Raw genomic sequence first — 19,536 nt, forward strand, 5'->3', positions numbered from 1 at the left:
GTATATATGTTTATATATGTGCATGTGTTTGTGTGCATGTGTATGTGTGTGTGTATATATATATATATATATATATATATATATGCATGCATTTATGTGTGTAGGTCAGAATCAGGTGCTATTCCTCAGGAGCTGTCCACTTGGATTTTTCAAATGAGTTTCTCAGTGGCCTGGACCACTCCAAGTAGGTCAGGCTGACCAGAAAGCTCCAGGGATCTGACTGTGTCTATCTCTTTAGCACGGATGACAAACGTAAGCCTGGCTTTATATAGGTGTTGGGATGGGCGCAGGTCCTTACATTTGTGTAGCAAACACCTTGTCAACTATGTTCTCAATCCTTATACAAACTTACTACTGTCCTAAGAGGCAGCAGCCATCTGTGGCTCCATTTGACAATTACTGCTCTCACATAACACACTTTTCAAAGCAACCATTCCTCCTGTTGTCATCTAGAACTTTCTCTCTTGTTCATGGTATGTCCATGCTGGAGTCGACAGCAAGGATTGCCCTGGGGCTGGCTCTACATCCTGACCCAGGCTGGCATTTTCTCCAGCTCAGTACTCAGAAGACTTGTCTATTCCAGCTGTGAGGCTGCGCTTGGCCTGTGGTTTTTCCTACATGGTAGGATGAGTGGCCCATCTTACACAGTCATTACAATTGCTACTGCCCAGTGTTTGAGCAACTTTTTGCCGCCTGTGGTAGTCAGTACCAATTTTCAGCCTGACAGAATGGAGAGTTACCTGGGAGATGGGCCTCTGGGTATAACTTATTGGGGGGGGGGGTGATCTTGATTAAACTGATTGGTGTGAAGAGACCCATCTTTTAAGAAATACTTATTTTCATGTGCATGAAGTATTTTGCCCACAAGTATGCATGTGCAATGTATGCACTTCATAGGCTAAAAAGACTCAGAGCAGCTAATGCAGTGGTAACGTTCACGTGTCCAAGTTATTATGGATATCATCCTTGCCACTAACAAAGCCAAGGCTCTGTCCCCTCTTGCAGATACCAGAGCAAGTTCTTTCCTCTCAAGGAATCAGCCCAGCTGCTCCCACAGACAGCTTTGCAAACTCCACTCTCATCTCCAGAACTCCAAGAGTTCTGATCCCGACGGCCAACCAATGGTGACTGACTATGTGTAGGGGAGGCTGAGTCTGGCAGTGCGGGTGAGCCATGCGCAGGTGGGGTGGGGGTCGCCAGATGCCATGGAGAAGTTTACAAGGACTACTTCTCAACAGATGGCAGTAGAGGGTCTTACTCTAACAAACCCAGATCTTCAGGCAGATGAAGTAAAAAGTATCGCAAACAAAAGGCAAGAGGATTTGGGAATGATTTAGTCATGTGGTACCTGCTTAGTATGCACAGGGCCATGGCTTCTTCCCAGTGCCATACACACACACACACACACACACACACACACAGAATGAATGGATGGATGAATGAATGAATAAGCAAATACATGGATACTAGTTTGTATGGCCACCACACTGTATGGCACCTTGTGCAAACTAGTGTTCACTATCACCCTTCCTAATCATCTAGTAAGTAGGTCTCATGTCTGAGACGCCTGCCATAACTATAACTCTTCACATATTCCCAAAGAGAGCAGCAAGACCCTTTCACCTATCCTGTGTTGTGAGTGCTTCTTGGCCATTCCTACCTGTTCCTACTGTGAGGATCTCAGCCTCAGATGCCTGGGCAGTTAGCAGACTCCAGAGTTAAATATCTGAAGGAGGAATCAGGACTCCATCCATCTATGTGAGCAGAAGCCCACCCTTTCTTCAGTCATCTTTACATCGCAAAATTATACGAGCAGGCTGGTAGACAGATAGTCTACCATGGTAGAACATAAGGGTGATAATCAGAGTCTTCAGGTAAACTCTCAAGAATCACACATGTGTGAATGTATGTGTGTGTGTACAACATGTGTGTGCAAATGTATGTGTGCATATATACATACATATACATATACACGCATACACACATATACACACATCTTAAGGGAGTGCATCACTATATAACGCTGGCTGGCCTAGTATTTGCTATGTAGCCAGGCTGGCCTCAGACTCACAGAGACCCACCTTCCTGGCTAAGAACCCGAATATTGAAGGGAGACATACAAAGTAAAAATAAAAACTGACCCCATTATTAACAGCTGACAATTCAGAAGCATGATACATTTTAGTTTTAAAAATTGTTTCCTGGGCTGGGCTGTTGCTTTTGGCTTGAGTCAGGTCCTAGATTCAATTCCCAGCAGTAAATACCGAAGAGTTTTCCTTTCACTTAAGGCATGGGGAGCAGATTTAAGAATATGTCGAAGGTATTAAACACAATGCTTTGATACATGAATCCAATGAGAAGTGTCTACTGTGATCAGACTGGAGAACTCAGCCATGACTCACATGGTAACATCTGTGTGTTAAGAAAGCTTCAGTGTTAATCTTAGCAAACTTCAAGGACCTGACATACATTTTCTCTTATGTTGAAGCATGGATACACTTGTAAATTATGAGATGCTCAACCACTTGCAACACTCGATGTGCTTTTATCCCTTGCAGGCCTCCCTTGGGCATACATACCGGCTATTGTTAGCACTAGTTGGGTATTTGGGAGAAAATTCTGGAAAGTCTTGGGCGGTCCACCCTGAGCCTTCTGGGAAATGATTATCAAGAAGCATACCCTGTACCCATAGCGACCCCACACTTCCAAACCAATGGAGTCAGTTATTTTTCCCAAGTCCTTTCTGGAATCTTCCAAAGAGGGGTCAGATGTTTTGTTTATAATTATCCTGTTTGAAGGAGAGGCATGACCAGTTTCAAGGTTTGTTCAGCTGGAGGCCTAGAGAAACAGAGAACCTTCTGGTCCTGACAGAGTCCGCACCCGCAAAGGGCAGCTCCCTGCAGACGAACAGGATGTGTTTCCAGAGTAGCAGATTCTCCCTGAGTGGTTTGGTTTGGTGGGTGCTGGGTGAGTCAATAGAGACAGAGGACAAGATGAGAACCTAGTTCTGAGGTACTCAGTCCTGTGCTCAGTCCACTTCAGGGTGATACTCGTGACAGACTACTCCAGGGCATCTAGTCTCTTTGGGGTGCTCATCTGTGTACTGGCCTGTGGCCATACTAAGGACCTTGGGCACGCCTTTCCTTTGGATGAGCTCTGGACCTTGTGTTTCTGGGCCTCTCAGTTACTTGACTGTTTATATAGCACGTCTCCATCTCGAGATGTTGAGGACGCAGTATCAGACCAGTATTTATCTCCAAATATAAACTAGTCCCTCCACACATTTCAGGCACATGATTTTTAATGGGGTTGGGGTGGGAGTGAGTGTGTGTGTGTGTGTATGTGTATGTGTGTGTGTATGTGCACATGTCTATACACTCTTTTGAGAAGTCTGGTTTGGAGACAAGTTGGTGACCCCAGTGGCCTCTGGAGTGGTTGCCAAACCTTACACATTATATTCTCTGTGCCACTCTGCAGATGTCCAGTGCTACCCCCCCCTTTTTTTTTTTGAGTTACAAGTCATGTTCTCCAATAAAAACCATGCTCTCTAAGAAAGCCTGAGAATACCGGGCTCTGGCTGATGGAGGCCACTGAGTAGCTCTTTTTCTTGGGGGGGGGGGGTGGATGGGCAGCCAACCCTTTTCTGCACTCTGCCTCTTTGTCACTTAACCGGTAGGGACTGGGTCCTCCTGGTGAAACAATGGTGCACTGTTTCAAATCATCTGGTCTTGAAAAAGTATCAGTCAGAAAAGAAAAGGGGGTGGTCCTTGGCTGAGGATGGAGTGGGGTGGTGGGGTGGTGGTGGTGGTGGTGGTGGTGGTGAGCTCTGTCACTGAAGGGGTGTGGCCTGGGTGCCTGGCAAACTGCAAACAGGAAAGGGGAAGGGGGAGGGAGGGCAGGGGAGCATCTATCTCCTAAAGGGAAAATGCCCAGGTATCTCTCTCTCTGCTTAGCTCAGGCTGGCATACTGAGCTGAAGGTGTTTCTCCGACATGCTAGCCCATGCTCTTGTGTCTTTGAACAATTCAACCTTCCCTCAAACAGGCCTCTAGGAAGAGGGACCGGGTTGAGGTGTCTTCCAACCCGGCCCGCCTGGAGCTGGAGCAGGCGGGAGGGAATGCTTTTGGATTTGCTCCCTTGAAAGAGTTTCATGTTTCAAAGTCTTCCTCCTGCACAGTGGTTTGGCAGGCTACTGTAATCCTCGCACATCAAGTTTAAATTACGGTTCCCAGTGTCCACGGATGGACGGCTCGGCTCTGAGGAGGTTGATTAGGATCCATTTCAGGGCTCTGCTTAGCTTGGGGTGAAGCCAGGTTCTCTGGCCGCCAAGCGTGAGAGACTCTGGGCCATGAGCAGGGCCTTTAGGAAGGTTCTGGGGAACAGTAATGGCAGGGGGAGAGGGGGAGACTGGGTGGGCTGAGCCCAAGGGCAAGGACTGGGGCTTAGCATCATGGAGAAGGGATTTGTGGGACCCTGAGGGGCTTCTAGTTCAGAAAGAAAGGACCCTCCAGGACACATGTCACCAGGGCCAGGGGCCATTGAACAAGGCCAAATCATATTTGTTCCTCTCTGCCACTAAAGTACCTTTCTCACAGGGTTTTAAGAGAGTATGAGGTCTGCGTTTGCCTCTGCCCAGTTACTCGAAGCATGCCGCCTAGCAGGGACCCAATGCTACCTGTCAATGAAGACCCTGGCCACCTGTGAGTGTGAGGCCTGTAGATACACAGGCCTGCATGGTATCTGAATGCCCGGGCAAGGCTGGCTTCCCACTCGTGTATAAGACACAGATGATCGGCCACAGGCAATGGCGCCCAGAGGCACTCTGGGTGGGGACTCAGAGTGTCCTGGATGTTCCATTGGGCGGAGAGCTGGCCACTAAGCCTGGCGACCTGAGTTCAGTCTCTAGGACCCAATGGTAGAGAGGAGAGGACCCATTCCTGCAAGCTGTCGTCGCGCCAACAGGCCCTCCCCCAGCTCTCCACAAAGTAAATATTTTACAAGATTAAAAAATAATAGAAGGAAATAGAGGTTTCCATACAGGAAGAGGACCTGACCTCTGGCCATCTACCTATTGTGTGTTTCCTGGCCAGCTGGGTGGCAGGTGCCAGCCAGTGGCTTCCCTGGAGGGGAGGGGAAGGGATTACATATGGAGTATGGTAGTCAGTCCAAACTGGTGAGGTCAGACAGGCCAGATGTCGGACTGGACTTACGCCAGATTTCAGCTGGCTTCCCCCGCACGGTGCCATCGGTGTGATATTAAACTGCTACCCGATACCCATAATGCATTATTTTTAGGTGATAGGTAATAGGATTCAGAGTTGACAAAAATGTCTGCAGCCCAATATTCTAGGGAATGTGGGTCTTATAAAAAAAACCCATCATTTCAACTGCCCTTTCTAACTTCCTTGAGATGCATTGCTTAGTCTTTAACCAAGATTCTTTTCGTGACTTCGCAGTCTGTCTTTGTGTAAGAGTCAGACTACTTTATAGCCATGCCCGACAGTGGACAACCCTGTCACATGAAGGCTATACCGAGAGTTTTAAAAATTATAATGAATTTTTGTGTTCCCATGTGTGCACACGTGCATGTAGCAGTGCACATACGGAGATCAGGGGACAACTTGGGGAAGTCAGGTCTCTTCTTCTACCCCGTAGGCTCCAGGGATCAAACTTAGGCTATCTGGTTTGGCAGCGAGCACTCCCCCCACCCCCACCCCGCAGCTGAGCCATCTTATCAGCCATACTTTTATTTTTTTAAATTAATTTAATGTGTAGGCATGTGTGTGTGCCTGAGTATGTGTGTGTGTGTATGCATATGTGTGTGTGCCTGAGCATATACATGAGCATATGTGTGCCCTAGTGTATACCTGAGCATGTGTGTGTGTGTGTGTGTGTGCACGCCTCACCTTCTGAGAACTCAGAGCAAACCCGAGTTTGTATTGAAATAACAGCTCAGCTGTGAAGAGTTCCCTTGAGGCAGGGGAGCTGTGGAGAGCCAGGTCCAGAAAGCTTTACACAAAGGCCACCAAGTTAGCACACAAAGGAAACCAGTTGGCAAAGCCAAAGGCTGGAAACCTCCAGGAAAAGGCCAGCTAGAACCAGCTGGGACCACTGCAGAGGTATCTGAAGGAGACCAGCGGTTCATTTTAACACTAAAACTCCACTCCGGTGGCCAAAACCCTGAGGTCTATCCACTGACAGGATTCCAGGAGGTAGGCATCGTATGCCATCATGGACTTAGAAAAAGACGAAAGTCCTGATAACGAGGGTGCCCCCAACCCACAGTTATCAACAGTCACCCAACGCCTGTGTCTCATCTCAAACAAGAGCTTCTAGGAAACGCCAGGGCAGGAAGGGAGCCCTGGCCGTGGAGATCAAGAAGGAGCGGTCAGTCAGCTCTGCTAGGCAGCAGAGAGCAGCACACGTTCTGTCTGCGTTCACTCTGATCCAAGTACCAACAAGGCACAAGCATACACAATCCACCACACCCGAGCCCACCCTGGACCCTCACCGCCTGGCACTGGACTCATAACCCTGATGACAGTGCTAAGTTCTATGCAATAATATTTTAAAGCAGAGAAGAAGTATGTGTATCCTCTCTCTTGCCCTTCAAAGAAGAATAATGGGCCCACCATGGGGTACAGACAAGGATGCCCTTCAGTTCCCTCCTTTAGAAAAGAGGCTATGACCTGCAGCCTGTGTGTGGTTCCTCTCCTGGATCGTGGTCTGACACCACACTCTCAAAGCAAAGCTACACTGGAAGGCAGGCATTAAGAGTCAGGAGAGCAACCGGGCAGTGGTGGCGCACACCTTTAATCCCAGCACTTGGGAGGCAGAGGCAGGTAGGTTTCCGAGTTTGAGGCCAGCCTGGTCTATAGAGTGAGTTCCAGGACATCTGGGGCTATAAAGAGAAACCCTGTCAAGAGGCAGGAGAGCACAGGTAATATGATGTTCCCTGGGTGGCAAGCTGAGGGGGGCGGCCCTCAGGAGGTCCTGCAGTCCTTGTAGTGGAATGGGAGTGGCCGCAGCACTCCCTGCTCTGTCTGGGCCGAGGCTGGGGCAAGAGCGCCTTCTTCTCATTCCAAAAGCCCACAGGAAGGCGATGTCCCACCCCCTAACCCACCAGGGCCTTTTCTAACCCTGAGCCTTGTTCTCTACCCAGAGGCCCTCTCAGCGGGAAGTTGCTGGAGAGACGGGAGAGTTAAGAGTCTATCTGGCCATGGAGGGTAACCAAATGGCAAATTGGAGGATTCAAAAAAGAGGAAATATGTGCTGATGGCAAATAGGAAAATGCACACTTTGCTAACCTTGCCGTGACTTGGGGCAGCAGTTCAGGGGGCAGCTTACAATGTGAACTACACTCCCCGGCCTCCCCCCCTCCCCCCTGTGCCTCCCTCCTCCTTCCTAGGGTTCTGCTCGAAGGGCACAGGGGGGGATTTGTTCAGCTTTCTGGCTTTAAGGTCAATCACACTGGCATTGTTACAAGTTGTGTTTGGCTAGGGACAATACTGATTCTATGGCTAGGGGACTTCAGACTACAGCGGATGCACTGTCATTAGGATGTGTCTGGAAACGGACTCCTAACAACATGGGGGAGAGGTTTATAGGATTGCCGCCAGGGAACAACAGGCTGCCAGACAGCATAGGGACATCTGACATGTGCGGGAATGGAAGACGGACATATTTCTACCTAGTTCGTGCCACGTATTTCTTTCAATCTCCAGACTCTCTTTCAAGTAAAGTACCACCGGGCTTAGAGCAGTGGAGCTGACGTCACCCTGAGAGAAGTATGCTAAACACACAGTTCTCCTGGAGCGCTTGACTGTTTACAGACGCTACGTTACATTTGTTATACAGACACACAGTTTTCCAGACGAGCTTTGAACCCTCATGGGCGGCTCAGATGGTGAAGTACCTCCTGGGCAAGCATGAAGGGCTGAGTTCTGATCTGCAGAGCGCGTGTGAGAAGCCGCCAAGCACGCCGGCCCTGTGTACAACACCGCTGCGTAGGCAGAGACCGGCAGACTCCCACTGCTCCCTGGCCAGTCACTTTAGCCTCATGTGTCTGCTCCAGGCCAAAGAGAAGCCATGTCTCAAAAACAAGGGTGAAGGGCTGGGGAGATGGCTCAGCAGTTAAGAGCACTGACTGCTCTACCAGAGGATCTGGGTTCAATTCCCAGCACCGACATGGCAGCTCACAGCTGTCTGTAACTCCAGTTCTAGATCTAAAACCCTTACACAGATATACATGATGGCAAAACACCAATGCACCTGAAATAAAAATAAATCAAAAAGCAAAACAGCAACAGAACCACCAAGAAGGAGGCAGGTAGGTGGGTGGATTCGGAGGCAAGTCTGCCAGTGGGTGTTCTGTAGCTGTCATGGCAGGAGAGGGCTGACACCTGAACGGTGTCCCTCTGATCCACACATGTGGGTCACGGCACACGTGGTGAATGTGTGAATGTACACAGACAGGAAGTGAACCTGTGACTCACTTTGGCAGCACTTCATCTGAACACACACTGGGTATGTGTGTGGATAATTTAACTAGCAAAGCTGACTCATGAGAAAGCCTCCCTCACATCTGTGCATGCAGAGAAACAGGCCATGCCCACCACAGCTCTTTCCAAGATGTAGCCCCAGGTGACACTTTTTCTTTATGATCAAATATTTATCATATTTGATCAATGCATGTATACTGTCTTGTAATCCCAAAGAAATTGAGTATTTGGATTTAAGTCATCCAACTGTAATATGAAGACTAACGGGATTTGTGGGTTATGTGTGTGTGTGTGTGTGTATGCTTGCCTATGTGTGTGTGTTAGTCTGTGTGTGGGTGCATGTTTGTGTATGTATGCATATGCATTTGTGTGTGTGCATATGTGTGTACCTGTGTGTCTATGTGGTGTGTATATGTGTCTGTGCATGTGTGTGTTGGATGTGTGTATATTAGTCATAGGTTGTTCCTGTAATAGGCATTTAAAACCTGCTTTGCCAAACAACACTAGGTATTCACTGGTGCCTATAAGATAACTCAAAGTGAGGTGAAAGCCAGCTGTCTCGGCCCTGTGTGTGCTTCCTTACCTCTGTGGGTCAGGCTCTGCTTGTCTCTTAATAAACGCCCACCTAAAAATCCACAGTACTTAAACTCTCTCATTCCCCTCCAGGCCAAAGACACAGTCTTCAACTATAGTCACCACGATGGATGCTCAGAAAAGCACTGGACCACCATTGTGAAATTGCTTCCCATGCGGGAGCAATCATCTCATGGGAACTCAAGTGATCTCCTGAGAAGCAATGGCGGCAGGGACTGTGTCGGGATGGGTTTAATTCTCTGAGGATGGAAGAGAGGCGATTGAGGACCCTTCTCTCTCTCTAAGGTGGTCCAAGAGGAGGCAGGATTCCATTTTCTGCCTGAAGGGGCTGCTGATCTCCCTTGCCCCTGCACTGTGCCGGGAACCATCTCCCCAGCCCTGGGGAGCCCTGAGACCTGGTGTCCCGAGTGGGAAATCAGCCGGCACTTAAGGTCCCCAGACTTACCTTCCACAGCAGCACAGCCAGCAGCAGAAAAATGAGGATCCCCACCAGCAAACTGATGGCGATGATCCACCCCACAACGTAGCCGCGGGGCTCCAGATTGTGCAAGGCCTCGAAGACCACCTAGGAGACCACAAAGGCGAGAGTCAAACCGAGGTTCATGTCTGGAAAGGGCTGTAACGATAACGACCCCGACTTCAAAGATCACGAACAGAACAAGAGTATGGCGGCGAAAGTCAGGAATTAGACGACAATCTTCTATCTCACATTAGGGCCTGAAAGAAAGAACTCAGTTTTCTCAAGCAGTGACGACTCAATATGTCACTTAGTGTGCAATTATTTGGATTAAGCCACTGTCACAGGGCTCACGACTGTGTGGAAAATGTTGAAAGGAATTCACTAAGGAGGCTATGGGGATTTGAAAGAAAATGGCCCCCAGAAGGTGTGGCCTGTGGGAGGGGTGTGGCCTTGTATGAGTGGGTGTGGCCTTGTGTGAGGAAGTGAACATTGGGGCCAGGCTTTGCATCTAATACCGGATGTGGCAGTTCACTCCCTGCTGCCTGTGGCTCAAGACAGTAGGATTCTTAACTCCTTCTGCAGCCCAATGAAATGTTTTCCTTATTAAGAGTTGCTATGGTCATGATGTTGCTTCACAGGATAACTAAGAGGTCTTACCTCACTGAGGCACACTTGTTTATTTTTATTTATATGTAGGTGTGTATCCATGTGTGTATATGTCACATGCATGCAGATGCCCTCACAGACTAGAAGGGGATGTCAGACTCCCTGGGGCTGGAGTTACAAATGACTGTGAGCCGCCTCAGGTGAGCACTTGGGTTCTCTTTAAGAACAGCTCTTGACTGCTGAGCTGTCTCTCCAGCCAGCCCTGCAGGCCTGGTCCCCAACTTTGAAGGACATTCACTGGTGTCATAGAGCTGTCCTAGGTCGGCTCTCAAGAGTCAAGCGTGCGTCTCTTCCTAGCTCTAGAGACGTCATGACGACAGTGCGAAACGGATTAGAGTGGGAAGATTATTACGTCATAGAACCGGCCAACACGTCAGGGTCTTCTACCCTCTTGCAGGAAAATGGCCCCTTCCGATTCTGTAGCTCACACTGAGTGCGCCCCTTGGCTCACTTCCAGTCCCATGGGCCAGAAGGGAGAGTGGTTTTACAGAATCCCAGTGTCACTGCGCCTCCTTCTTACAAAGTAAAAGCCAGTCTGGTTAATTTTTAGTTCCTTGTCTCTACTTCCAGAGCGAGGGAGGGGCGCTGAGAGATGTGTGCTGGGGTGGAATTAATAGTTATCCATGAGATGGTCGGGCTCTATGGTTTCACATGCATAATCCCAAATCCAGAACTTGTCTTAAGGGAACTTCAGTGGAGCAGAAAAAGCTCTTCCAACATGGGGACAAGCTAGAGAAAATGGCCTAGGAAACCTAGCAGGCGCCTTGGGGGATGGGGTGGTGCAGTCAGCAGCCAGGTAGTTGGTTTCTCTGAGCTTGGTTTTTCAGACCTGTGGATCAGGAGTGCTTCAAGCCCTGCCTAGAGGTTCAGGCAAAAGTCAGCCAAACTTTCTGGCAGACAAGAGTCCTGAGCCAGCTCTGAACTCAGCGTGGGGTTAGCAGTAAGGCCCGGGACACTGAACTGAGTCCTCTTGGCAAAGCCACGTTGGAGGTCTGGTGTTGTGGATACAGAGATGAGAGCAGACACTACAGTTTAGTCTGGCGAATTTCGTGCGAATGCCCTGTCATGTCCCTGGAATGGCACTTTGTGTCTTTGCTTTTTTTTCTCAGAGATGTCCTTGGTCCTCTTGGATGTGAGCGCTAGGCCTTGGCAGATCTGTTTCTTATATCCTGACTGTAATAAATTCATCTGTGAGTGACCTGAGCATCATGCAGTGTGCTGAGAAAGTCATGGCATAGATTAAAAACAAATGATAAAAAACTGCATAAACGAAAACAGGAGGGGGAGCACGTAGTATGGTGACATACTGACCACTCAGGGGAAAACAAGAAGGGGACACACGGAGCACATAGTGTGGCGACATGCATACAGACAGAGAGCACATGGAACACATAGTGTGGCGACACACTGACCATCAGGGACAGGGGCCCAGACCAAGCCTCTCACGCCTCTCTAAGCATCTTCCCCTCCCTCCTGTTTCCACACCTGTCACCGCCCCAGACCAGGCCCAGCCTTTGCACGCGTGTGGCACTGTGCCAGCCCCTCACTCTGTCAACTGGGAGCATCTAATTCAGGGCTGCTGCGCTTCCTTCGCAGCCCCCCCAGGTCACGTGTGTATTCACATTGCAGCTACTTATTCTCATCTCCTGAGGTCTCTGTCTCTTGGGTTTTGCTACCTGAAATGCCCTTCCGTCCTGGTTGTGTGACAGACTTCATAACTGCTTGTCTTAAATACATTCACACTGTTTGATCTGTCAGTTCTGTACTTGAAAACATGATCAAAGGCAGGAAATACAAACTATAGAAGAAGTTTTATGCTTGGAGATGTTGGGCTGACATCCTTAGTTCAGTTCCTGGGGTCCACATGGTAGAAGGAAGAAACAGAGCTCCAAAAGTTGTCTTTGCTGGGGCGGTGGTGGCGCACGCCTTTAATCCCAGCACTTGGGAGGCAGAAGCAGAGGATTTTTGAGTTGGAGGCCAGCCTGGTCTACAGAGTGAGTTCCAGGACAGCCAGGGCTATACAGGGAAACCCTGTTTTGAAAAACCAAAAAAGAAAAAAAAAAGTTGTCTTCTTCCATCCACACATGCACACATGTGCAATGTGTGTGCCCAACACATGTGCACGCGCCCGCGTGCGCGCACACACACACACACACACACACACACACAGGCACACAAAAGAAATAAAATGCAATTAAAGATTTTTAAAACGAAGTGGAAGATGCTTACTGCATCTGTATTCACACAAATACAGAATCAGGACTATTGTAATCGTCTAAGGAAAGGGCCACAGGTTAACTGTTGGTAACCAGGTGTCTCCACTACCTGCCCGCAGGGACTCAGTAACAGCAGACATCATCACTAGCTGTCAAGATGCAACACAACCCCACTGTCACCAGGAGTTACACATCGTCCCCTGCTCATGCGCCACACCCCCTTATAAAAGGCCACTCCCTCCTCTTTTCCCCTCCACCCTCACCCTGTCCCCGGTAAACCTCCCATGAGAGATCCGTTGCATGTACGACTTTATGGCGTCTGTCACTTAGATCTTAACATTAACTACTTAATGGCTAACCACAAAACAGAACATCACAAGCTACTAAAAATGGAAAGCCATCTGGAAGTGCTTTTCCTCGCCTTTACTCCCACACTCGGGAGGCAGAGACAGGCTGAGCTCTGGAGAGCGAGGCCAACCTTGTCTATAGAGCAAGTTCCAGGAAAGCTAGGGAAACCCTGTCTTAAAAAACCAGAAAGAAACAAACAGAACCCAACAAAAACAAAAACTATTCTACAAATTATAGCTGCCTGCACGTGTGTGCATTTATGTATCTATGTGTACTGTGTGAACTTGTATGTATACAGGTATATATTTATTTTTTGAGATTGGGTCTTATTCCATAGCCAAGGCTGGTCTGGACTTACTATATAGCTAACAGCAGTCCACCTGTGTCACTCTCCTAAGTGCTGGGATCATAAGTATAAACTACCACGTCTGGGTTGATGCACAGCTTTGAATTTTTATTCATTTATTTTTAGCATATAGGCATTTTACCTGCATGTATATCTGGTATCATATTCTGGGTGCCTTTGAAGAGCAGAGAGGGCATTCCCTGGAACTGGAATTATAGGTGGCTGTGAGCTTCCATGTGGTTGCGGGGAATCGAACCCAGTTCCCTTCAAAGAGAAGCCAGTGCTCTTAACCACCGAGCCACCTCTATCCAAATGCACAATATTTTAACTAATTAAAAACACAAACCTTGAACAAATATATAGTGAGTATAAGATGAGGACACCAACCGTTTATGGAATCAGCAGGAGGTTAAAGTGGGCTTAACGTGTCTATGTGTGCTGAAATCTGTTGAGGAAACCAGACTCCGCTGGCCAATACTCCATAGGATGATGTACTTTGGGGTGATATTTTTGGTCAGATAGAAATCACTTTCATCCTCTGTGACAATCACACATAAATTACAGAGCAGCCTCCCAGATATCTCTGAAGGGACAAGATGTTTTTAAGGGACAAGGGCCCGTCGCTACCCAGAGGCCCTCAGAAGGTAAACTCTTCCCACTCTCAGCTGGGTAATCGAACCAAGGGTACAGGGCATGCAAGGGAAGGACTATACCACTGAGCCCCACCCTTCAATCTTAACTCTCCTCCTGACTGCCTATTTGTGGCTCTGGGTAGACACCAGGCCACAAGGGGAGAGTTCTGCAATTAACTGACCACTAAATCTGAATGTGGTGTGTGCCCAAAGCCACCACAGGCACAGGTTGCTTCTAAGAGAGGGGGTCAGCTGTGTATCACCCTGACTGATTCTCGCTGGCTGCTTAGAAAGACCAGTCTATCTACAATAGTAGATGTGTATGCATATGAGTACATGTGTGTGCATATGTGTACATGTGTGTGTGCATATGTGTATACATCTGTATCTATTCAGATGGGGCTCTAGGAATCTTAAGGGGTATAATGAGTGGCCAATGAAAGTCTGTGGTACATTGGACATCTTGCTCATTTAAAATATTATCCTCCATGACTGTGGGGTTTCCTTGGGGACCAAGAACTCTGGGGAGGCCCAGATATCCCACTCCTGATTCAACTAAAGCTCATTTCTATGCAGATATGGGTTCTGTCTGTTAACGTTACCATTAAATGCTACTTATGACCATGACCGGAAGCCGTTGTTTCAGAGCAGGGATGGAGCGCCCTGCTTCTTTGGCTCAATCTTGTCTTCTGTCTTTGCTGGCTTAACCGTGCTATACCTGGTCTTCGCACAGCTCTCTCCCTGCTAGCTTCCTCATGACTGGCAAGTTCATTCCTCTCCAGCGCCCAAGCTTTAAACCCCAATCTGAGAAAGGTCACTCTGTTGGGGAGGGCTCAGCTGGAAACAACACCCCTGTCAGTTCCTTTGTTGGCTGATATTCATTCTTGCCCGGCCATCGGCGCCAGGGTGGATGGGATGACTATGTCCGCCTCCTCTCTCCCTCTGTCCCCCAGTGCCCACCACGGCACATAGCCCTTAGTAAGCCCTCAGATGTATTCACCAAGGGACTAAATGGAACTATTGGGAAATATAGCTTGTGTATTTGGCAAACTGCACTTTGAGTTTTCTCAGTGACTGATGGACAGAACTCAGTTCTCCCACGGGGTGGTGGGTAAAGAGGGAGAACCACGTACCAGCTGATGGTACCAGCAAGGTGGCGATGACACCATACATTACAACATAACTTGAGGTTCAAGGTAGAAAAGCTTCCACTATAGAGGGCATCTCTAACTATAATCATCTACCTCTGATTTGTGATAGCAAAGCTATGGATGGATAGTGGGACTGTGTTAGTAGATGGTCCCCCTTTGGCTGAGATATTCTGGTTTGTTATCTTTGGTTGGGTCAGTGCTAGGAGCAGTGGGAAGGGACAGGGCACTGAGAAGTCACCATATGCCAGTCATTCTTCTAGAAGCTTCTTTACAATTAAAAAAAATATATGTGTAAGCAGGTGTGTCCCCTTGTCTGTGTAACGTGCATGCAGGTGACTGAGGAGGCCAGCAGAGGGCATCACAGCTCTTGGAGCTGGAGTCACAGGAGGGTGTAAGCCACCTAATGTGGGGGCTAGAAATTGAACTCAGACCCTCTGCAAAGGTGATTACTGCTCTTAACCTCTGATCTGATCTCTCCAAACCTTTCTAGACACTTCTTGCTGGTGGTATTGAAGCCTTCCAACAACTCCAGGGAAAAAGAAAGCAGCCTTGCCCTGTTAAAGACAAGGGAACGGAGGCCAGGAACTTAGCATCTCCAGAGTTAGGATGTCAATTTGGGAGTTTCTGATTCCCAAGAGAAGGCATGAAGGAAAAAGCCAGAAGCCCAGGACTGACCTTCTGGAAGGAGGGGTTCAAAGCACATGTACTTGGAATGTACTATCCTGACTTGGCAAAGCTTACTTGGGGGAGCACACAGGATGTGGGAAGGAGGCTTCCTCCTGGGGTCTGACCTAGCCTGAGGAGGGAAAACCCAGTTCAGAAGAGGAGATCAGGGTCCAGAGGACAGGAGTTGGCTGGACTGCGGTGATACTTCAGAGTTTAAACAAATAACTTGAAATAAGCCAATTACTTCCTTTTCATCCGAGCGTCTTTGCTTTTGTCTCAGCTCATTCATTCAGAGTGGCTTGGCACGTCTCCAACACACCACTGAGTGGTTACAAGGCAGAGAGAAGGGACCATCAGGCTGTGAGTCCTGCGGCCCAGATGCCACCCTTGGCCCACCCAGTGTGAGATCTTGGGCAAATCAATTATTTTCTCCCAAGTATCACAGACTCCTTTCCTGGGAGAAAGGGCTTGGTGGTTCTCACATGGTGAAGGGAGCCGTGGATTTTGTAGGGACTTCTATGCATCGATGTTCTGTATCCCCACATGGAGGAGGGACCCAAGGCTCTGTAGTAGAAGACAAGGGCTCCGAATATATTCCTATCACGCCATCCAGGAAGCACGGCTCACCCCAGCACATTCTTTTGCTTTGTTTTTAGACAGGCTCTATGGCCAAGGCTGGCCTCCGAGTCAAGATCCTCTTGCTTCTGCCTCCAAAGTGTTGGAACTACAGGTATGAATCCCCACGCCCAGCTCACATTAGTTCTTGGACGGGAACAGTGCATAGGCAAGCTCACCCGTCATCTTAGGACAGGGCTCTCATGCCTCTCCTCAGGAGAGTTGGCTGTGCTGGAAGCTCCCACCAACACGTCCTCCAAGCATTTGAACTGTGACTCTTGCTCAGATGCAAGCTTAGATGGCTTGCCACTGCCTGTCATGGCTCCTGAAGCACTCGGACAGGGACAGCTGTCACCATCAGTGGCCCAGTCTGGGATCTCCTTCTTCCCATGCTGCAGAACTATTTGCTGCGTGAGTCATAGGGAAAGATAGGCTCTTGTCTCCCTGCCACTGATAGCACCGGTTACCTGGTCCCCAGTGCCTGGCTCCAGAACCAGAGGTGATGCGGACTCGGAGGCTGGCCCCAGAGTCCAGGGAATGAGTTCTTCTGTGGCAGGACTCAGCACAGCCTTGGATCATTAGGTTTCCTGACTCCTCTCACCCCTTGGTCTAGTTCTCCAGGCAATTCCACAAACTCCCAGACACATGGAAGTCTAGCCCACTCTGCTTCTCCAAAGCAGCAAAGGGTAGGTTTCTGCTGCTGACCTTGAGGAGGCTGTCTGGCACACATACCCTGATGCATTCATCCAATGTCCTGCCCATTTATGCTGGCGCCAAGACAAGTGAGAATTCATAGCAGCCTCTGATGCAGAGGAAGGGAGTTTGGGGTGATGCCCCAATGACTAACAGTTCTCTAATCTCTTAAGTTTCCATCGAGGGAGTCTCCGACCTCCTTTGTTGTCTATTTTCCTTAAAAATATGGAGGTGGTTGGGGCTGGAGAGAGAGCCTAGCAGAGAAGGGCCTGTACTGCTCCTGCAGAAGACCCAAGTTTGGTTCTGGCAGCCATACTGGACAGTTCAAAACTGACTGTAAACTCAGCTCTAGGGGACCCAATGCCTCTGGTCGCCCTGTGTGTGTATAATACACACATATATACAATATTAAAAATAATAAATCTTCAAAAAACGTGGGGGTATGTCTTAGTTTGGTTTCTATTGATGGTAGAACAGCATCCAAGAGCAACTCGGGTTGGGAAAGATTTATTTCCTCTTACCTCTTACAGTCAGAGCTTCCTCAAGGCAGGCACTGAAGCGGGGAGCATGAAGGTATGCGCCTATGACTTGCTCAGACTGTTTTCTTGTAGTACCCAGCTCCTCAGGGGTAGCACTGCCCAGGATGGGACAGACTCTTCCACATCAATCATCAATCAAAAAGCAGTGCCCCACAGGCTTGCCCAAAGGCCAGTCCAATAGATGCATTTTCCCAATTGAGGTTCCCCCAGGTGACTCTAGCGTGTGTTGAGCTGACAAAAAACTAACCAGCAGCCCAGAGTACATGATAAGTTTTTGTCTTGGCTGTTGACTTTGGTAGTCAATTCACAGGGCAGGGAATCTCTCTACTCCCCGTGATCTTTTGGTGCCTTTTCCTGGCCACAAACGGGGTTAGATGTCTCTGGAGTATATTTCTATTTTCCTTCTGTGATCTAGCTCTTCCCAGAGAAAATATTTTTTAAGACCATCGTGGATCCTTGTGGCTAGTGATATATCTCACCAATACTAACTACACAGCCGTAATAGAGTTTAATGTCTAACAATAAGAGGCTAGCAATAATAACCACTCATATGGTAGAAGATTATAATGGTATTGTATAATGCTGCCTGTGGATTGTTTCTGGAATTTTCTATTAGTATTTCAGACTGGGGTTGACTAGGAACAAACTGTGGAGAGTAACACTGTGAATAAGGGATGCTCACTCACGTAGCCCTCTGAGGTGAACTCCTCTGTCCTGATAGAAAACAGCTTCCCAGGACGCACTTAACTACGTCAAAATTTGTGTGGACTTCCTTCCCCTTTTCTCTCCTACCCCAACTCACTCTTAGTAGTAAATTCGATTAGGTTGAATATGAAAGTCAACACCTTTGACCCTGTGACCTTCTAGACCTCACTAAGGTCTTAGGTCTGAGATCACATGAAACCCCATAAACACCGTTGATGGTGATCTTGCATTCTCCTGGTAAGTGTGCAGGTCTGAATGAGAATGGCTCCCTGATATATGTGAATTCTTGGTCCCCAGTTGTTGAAACTGCTTAAAAGGATTAGAGGGTGTGGCCTTGTTGGAGGAGATCTGTCACAGGGGATGGGGGTGGGCTTTGAGGTTTCAAAAGTCTATGCTATTCTCTGCCTCATGTTTGTGAGAGGATCTGTGATCTGCCGCTCCAGCGCCACACCCACCTATCCGCTGCCTACCTCCCTGCCATGACGCTCAGGGACTCAACCTCTGGCACTGTAAGCCACAAAGAAACTCTTTTATGAGTTGCCTTGGGTGCAATGTCTTATAACAGCAATAGAAGAGCAACTGGGAGCAACTATCTCTGGTGGATACCTTAAGGAACACATCTGTCCTCAAACAATCGACTCCCTATTTCTAGTTACTGACAAATGTTCTGCAAAGCATCACTTGCATCCTGACATAAAAAAAATGAAAGTCACGTGGGCTGAGGATGGACCTCAGGGTAGATGAGTTGGCTAACACCTTTGAGGCCACGCTTGGGGTTCAAGCCGGGGCTGGTGTGTGTGTGTGTGGGGGGTGTAGGAGAGGAAAGGCATGGGGCAAAGTGTCCGGCTGCCCTAATTCACCACCGTATGCTATTTATGGTTAAAAACCCAACCGCTTCCCTCCTCACCACGCCCTGTTGGACACCAGACACAGACCTCCTCATCGCTTCAAGGCCACAACAAGTTGATGCCTAATCTGCGAGGCTGTGAAATTTCACCTGATTTAAGTTGGCTGCCCAGCTTCTGTGGAAATCCCCCTTCAGACGGAAGGTTGATGGGAGCCAGGCACTCGGAAGAATCATGAGGGGGTGTGGGGAGCAGTGGTTGGAATGGACTTGTTCTTAAAACTAGAAGTCTTTCTACTCAGAGAAGATTTTTCCCCTACTAGGAAAGCTGAGAACAACACACTGCAGAAATGAATCTTTGGTTCCTGGAACAAAAAGGCAGGGATGGGAGGAGCCTTCTGCAGGTCTCTTTGGGGATTCTCGACATGGGAGGGGCTAGAGGGTGGGGAAGGGGTGGTGGGAGGAGCCTTCCCTCTTTGGGGATTCTCCTTGTGCCCTCCTTTGGGAGCATGAAAAAACAAAACAAAACAAGATAAAAACCCGACAGCTTCTGGCCAAGAT

General features: G+C 48.5%; 1 protein-coding gene across 2 annotated transcripts in view; it reads right to left on the reverse strand.

Moving 5' to 3' along the window:
* Itga9 (integrin subunit alpha 9) overlaps positions 1 to 19,536 on the reverse strand; it is a 292,483-nt gene that overhangs the window by 4,368 nt on the left and 268,579 nt on the right. For both annotated transcript variants that reach the window (XM_052187013.1, XM_052187014.1), the window contains exon 27: positions 9,540 to 9,659. In XM_052187013.1, coding sequence (XP_052042973.1) covers positions 9,540 to 9,659 — 120 coding nt within the window. The remainder of the gene's footprint in view (positions 1 to 9,539; positions 9,660 to 19,536) is intronic.

Source organism: Apodemus sylvaticus, chromosome 7 (genome assembly GCF_947179515.1).
Source record: "Apodemus sylvaticus chromosome 7, mApoSyl1.1, whole genome shotgun sequence".
Classification (NCBI taxonomy): Eukaryota; Metazoa; Chordata; class Mammalia; order Rodentia; family Muridae; genus Apodemus; species Apodemus sylvaticus.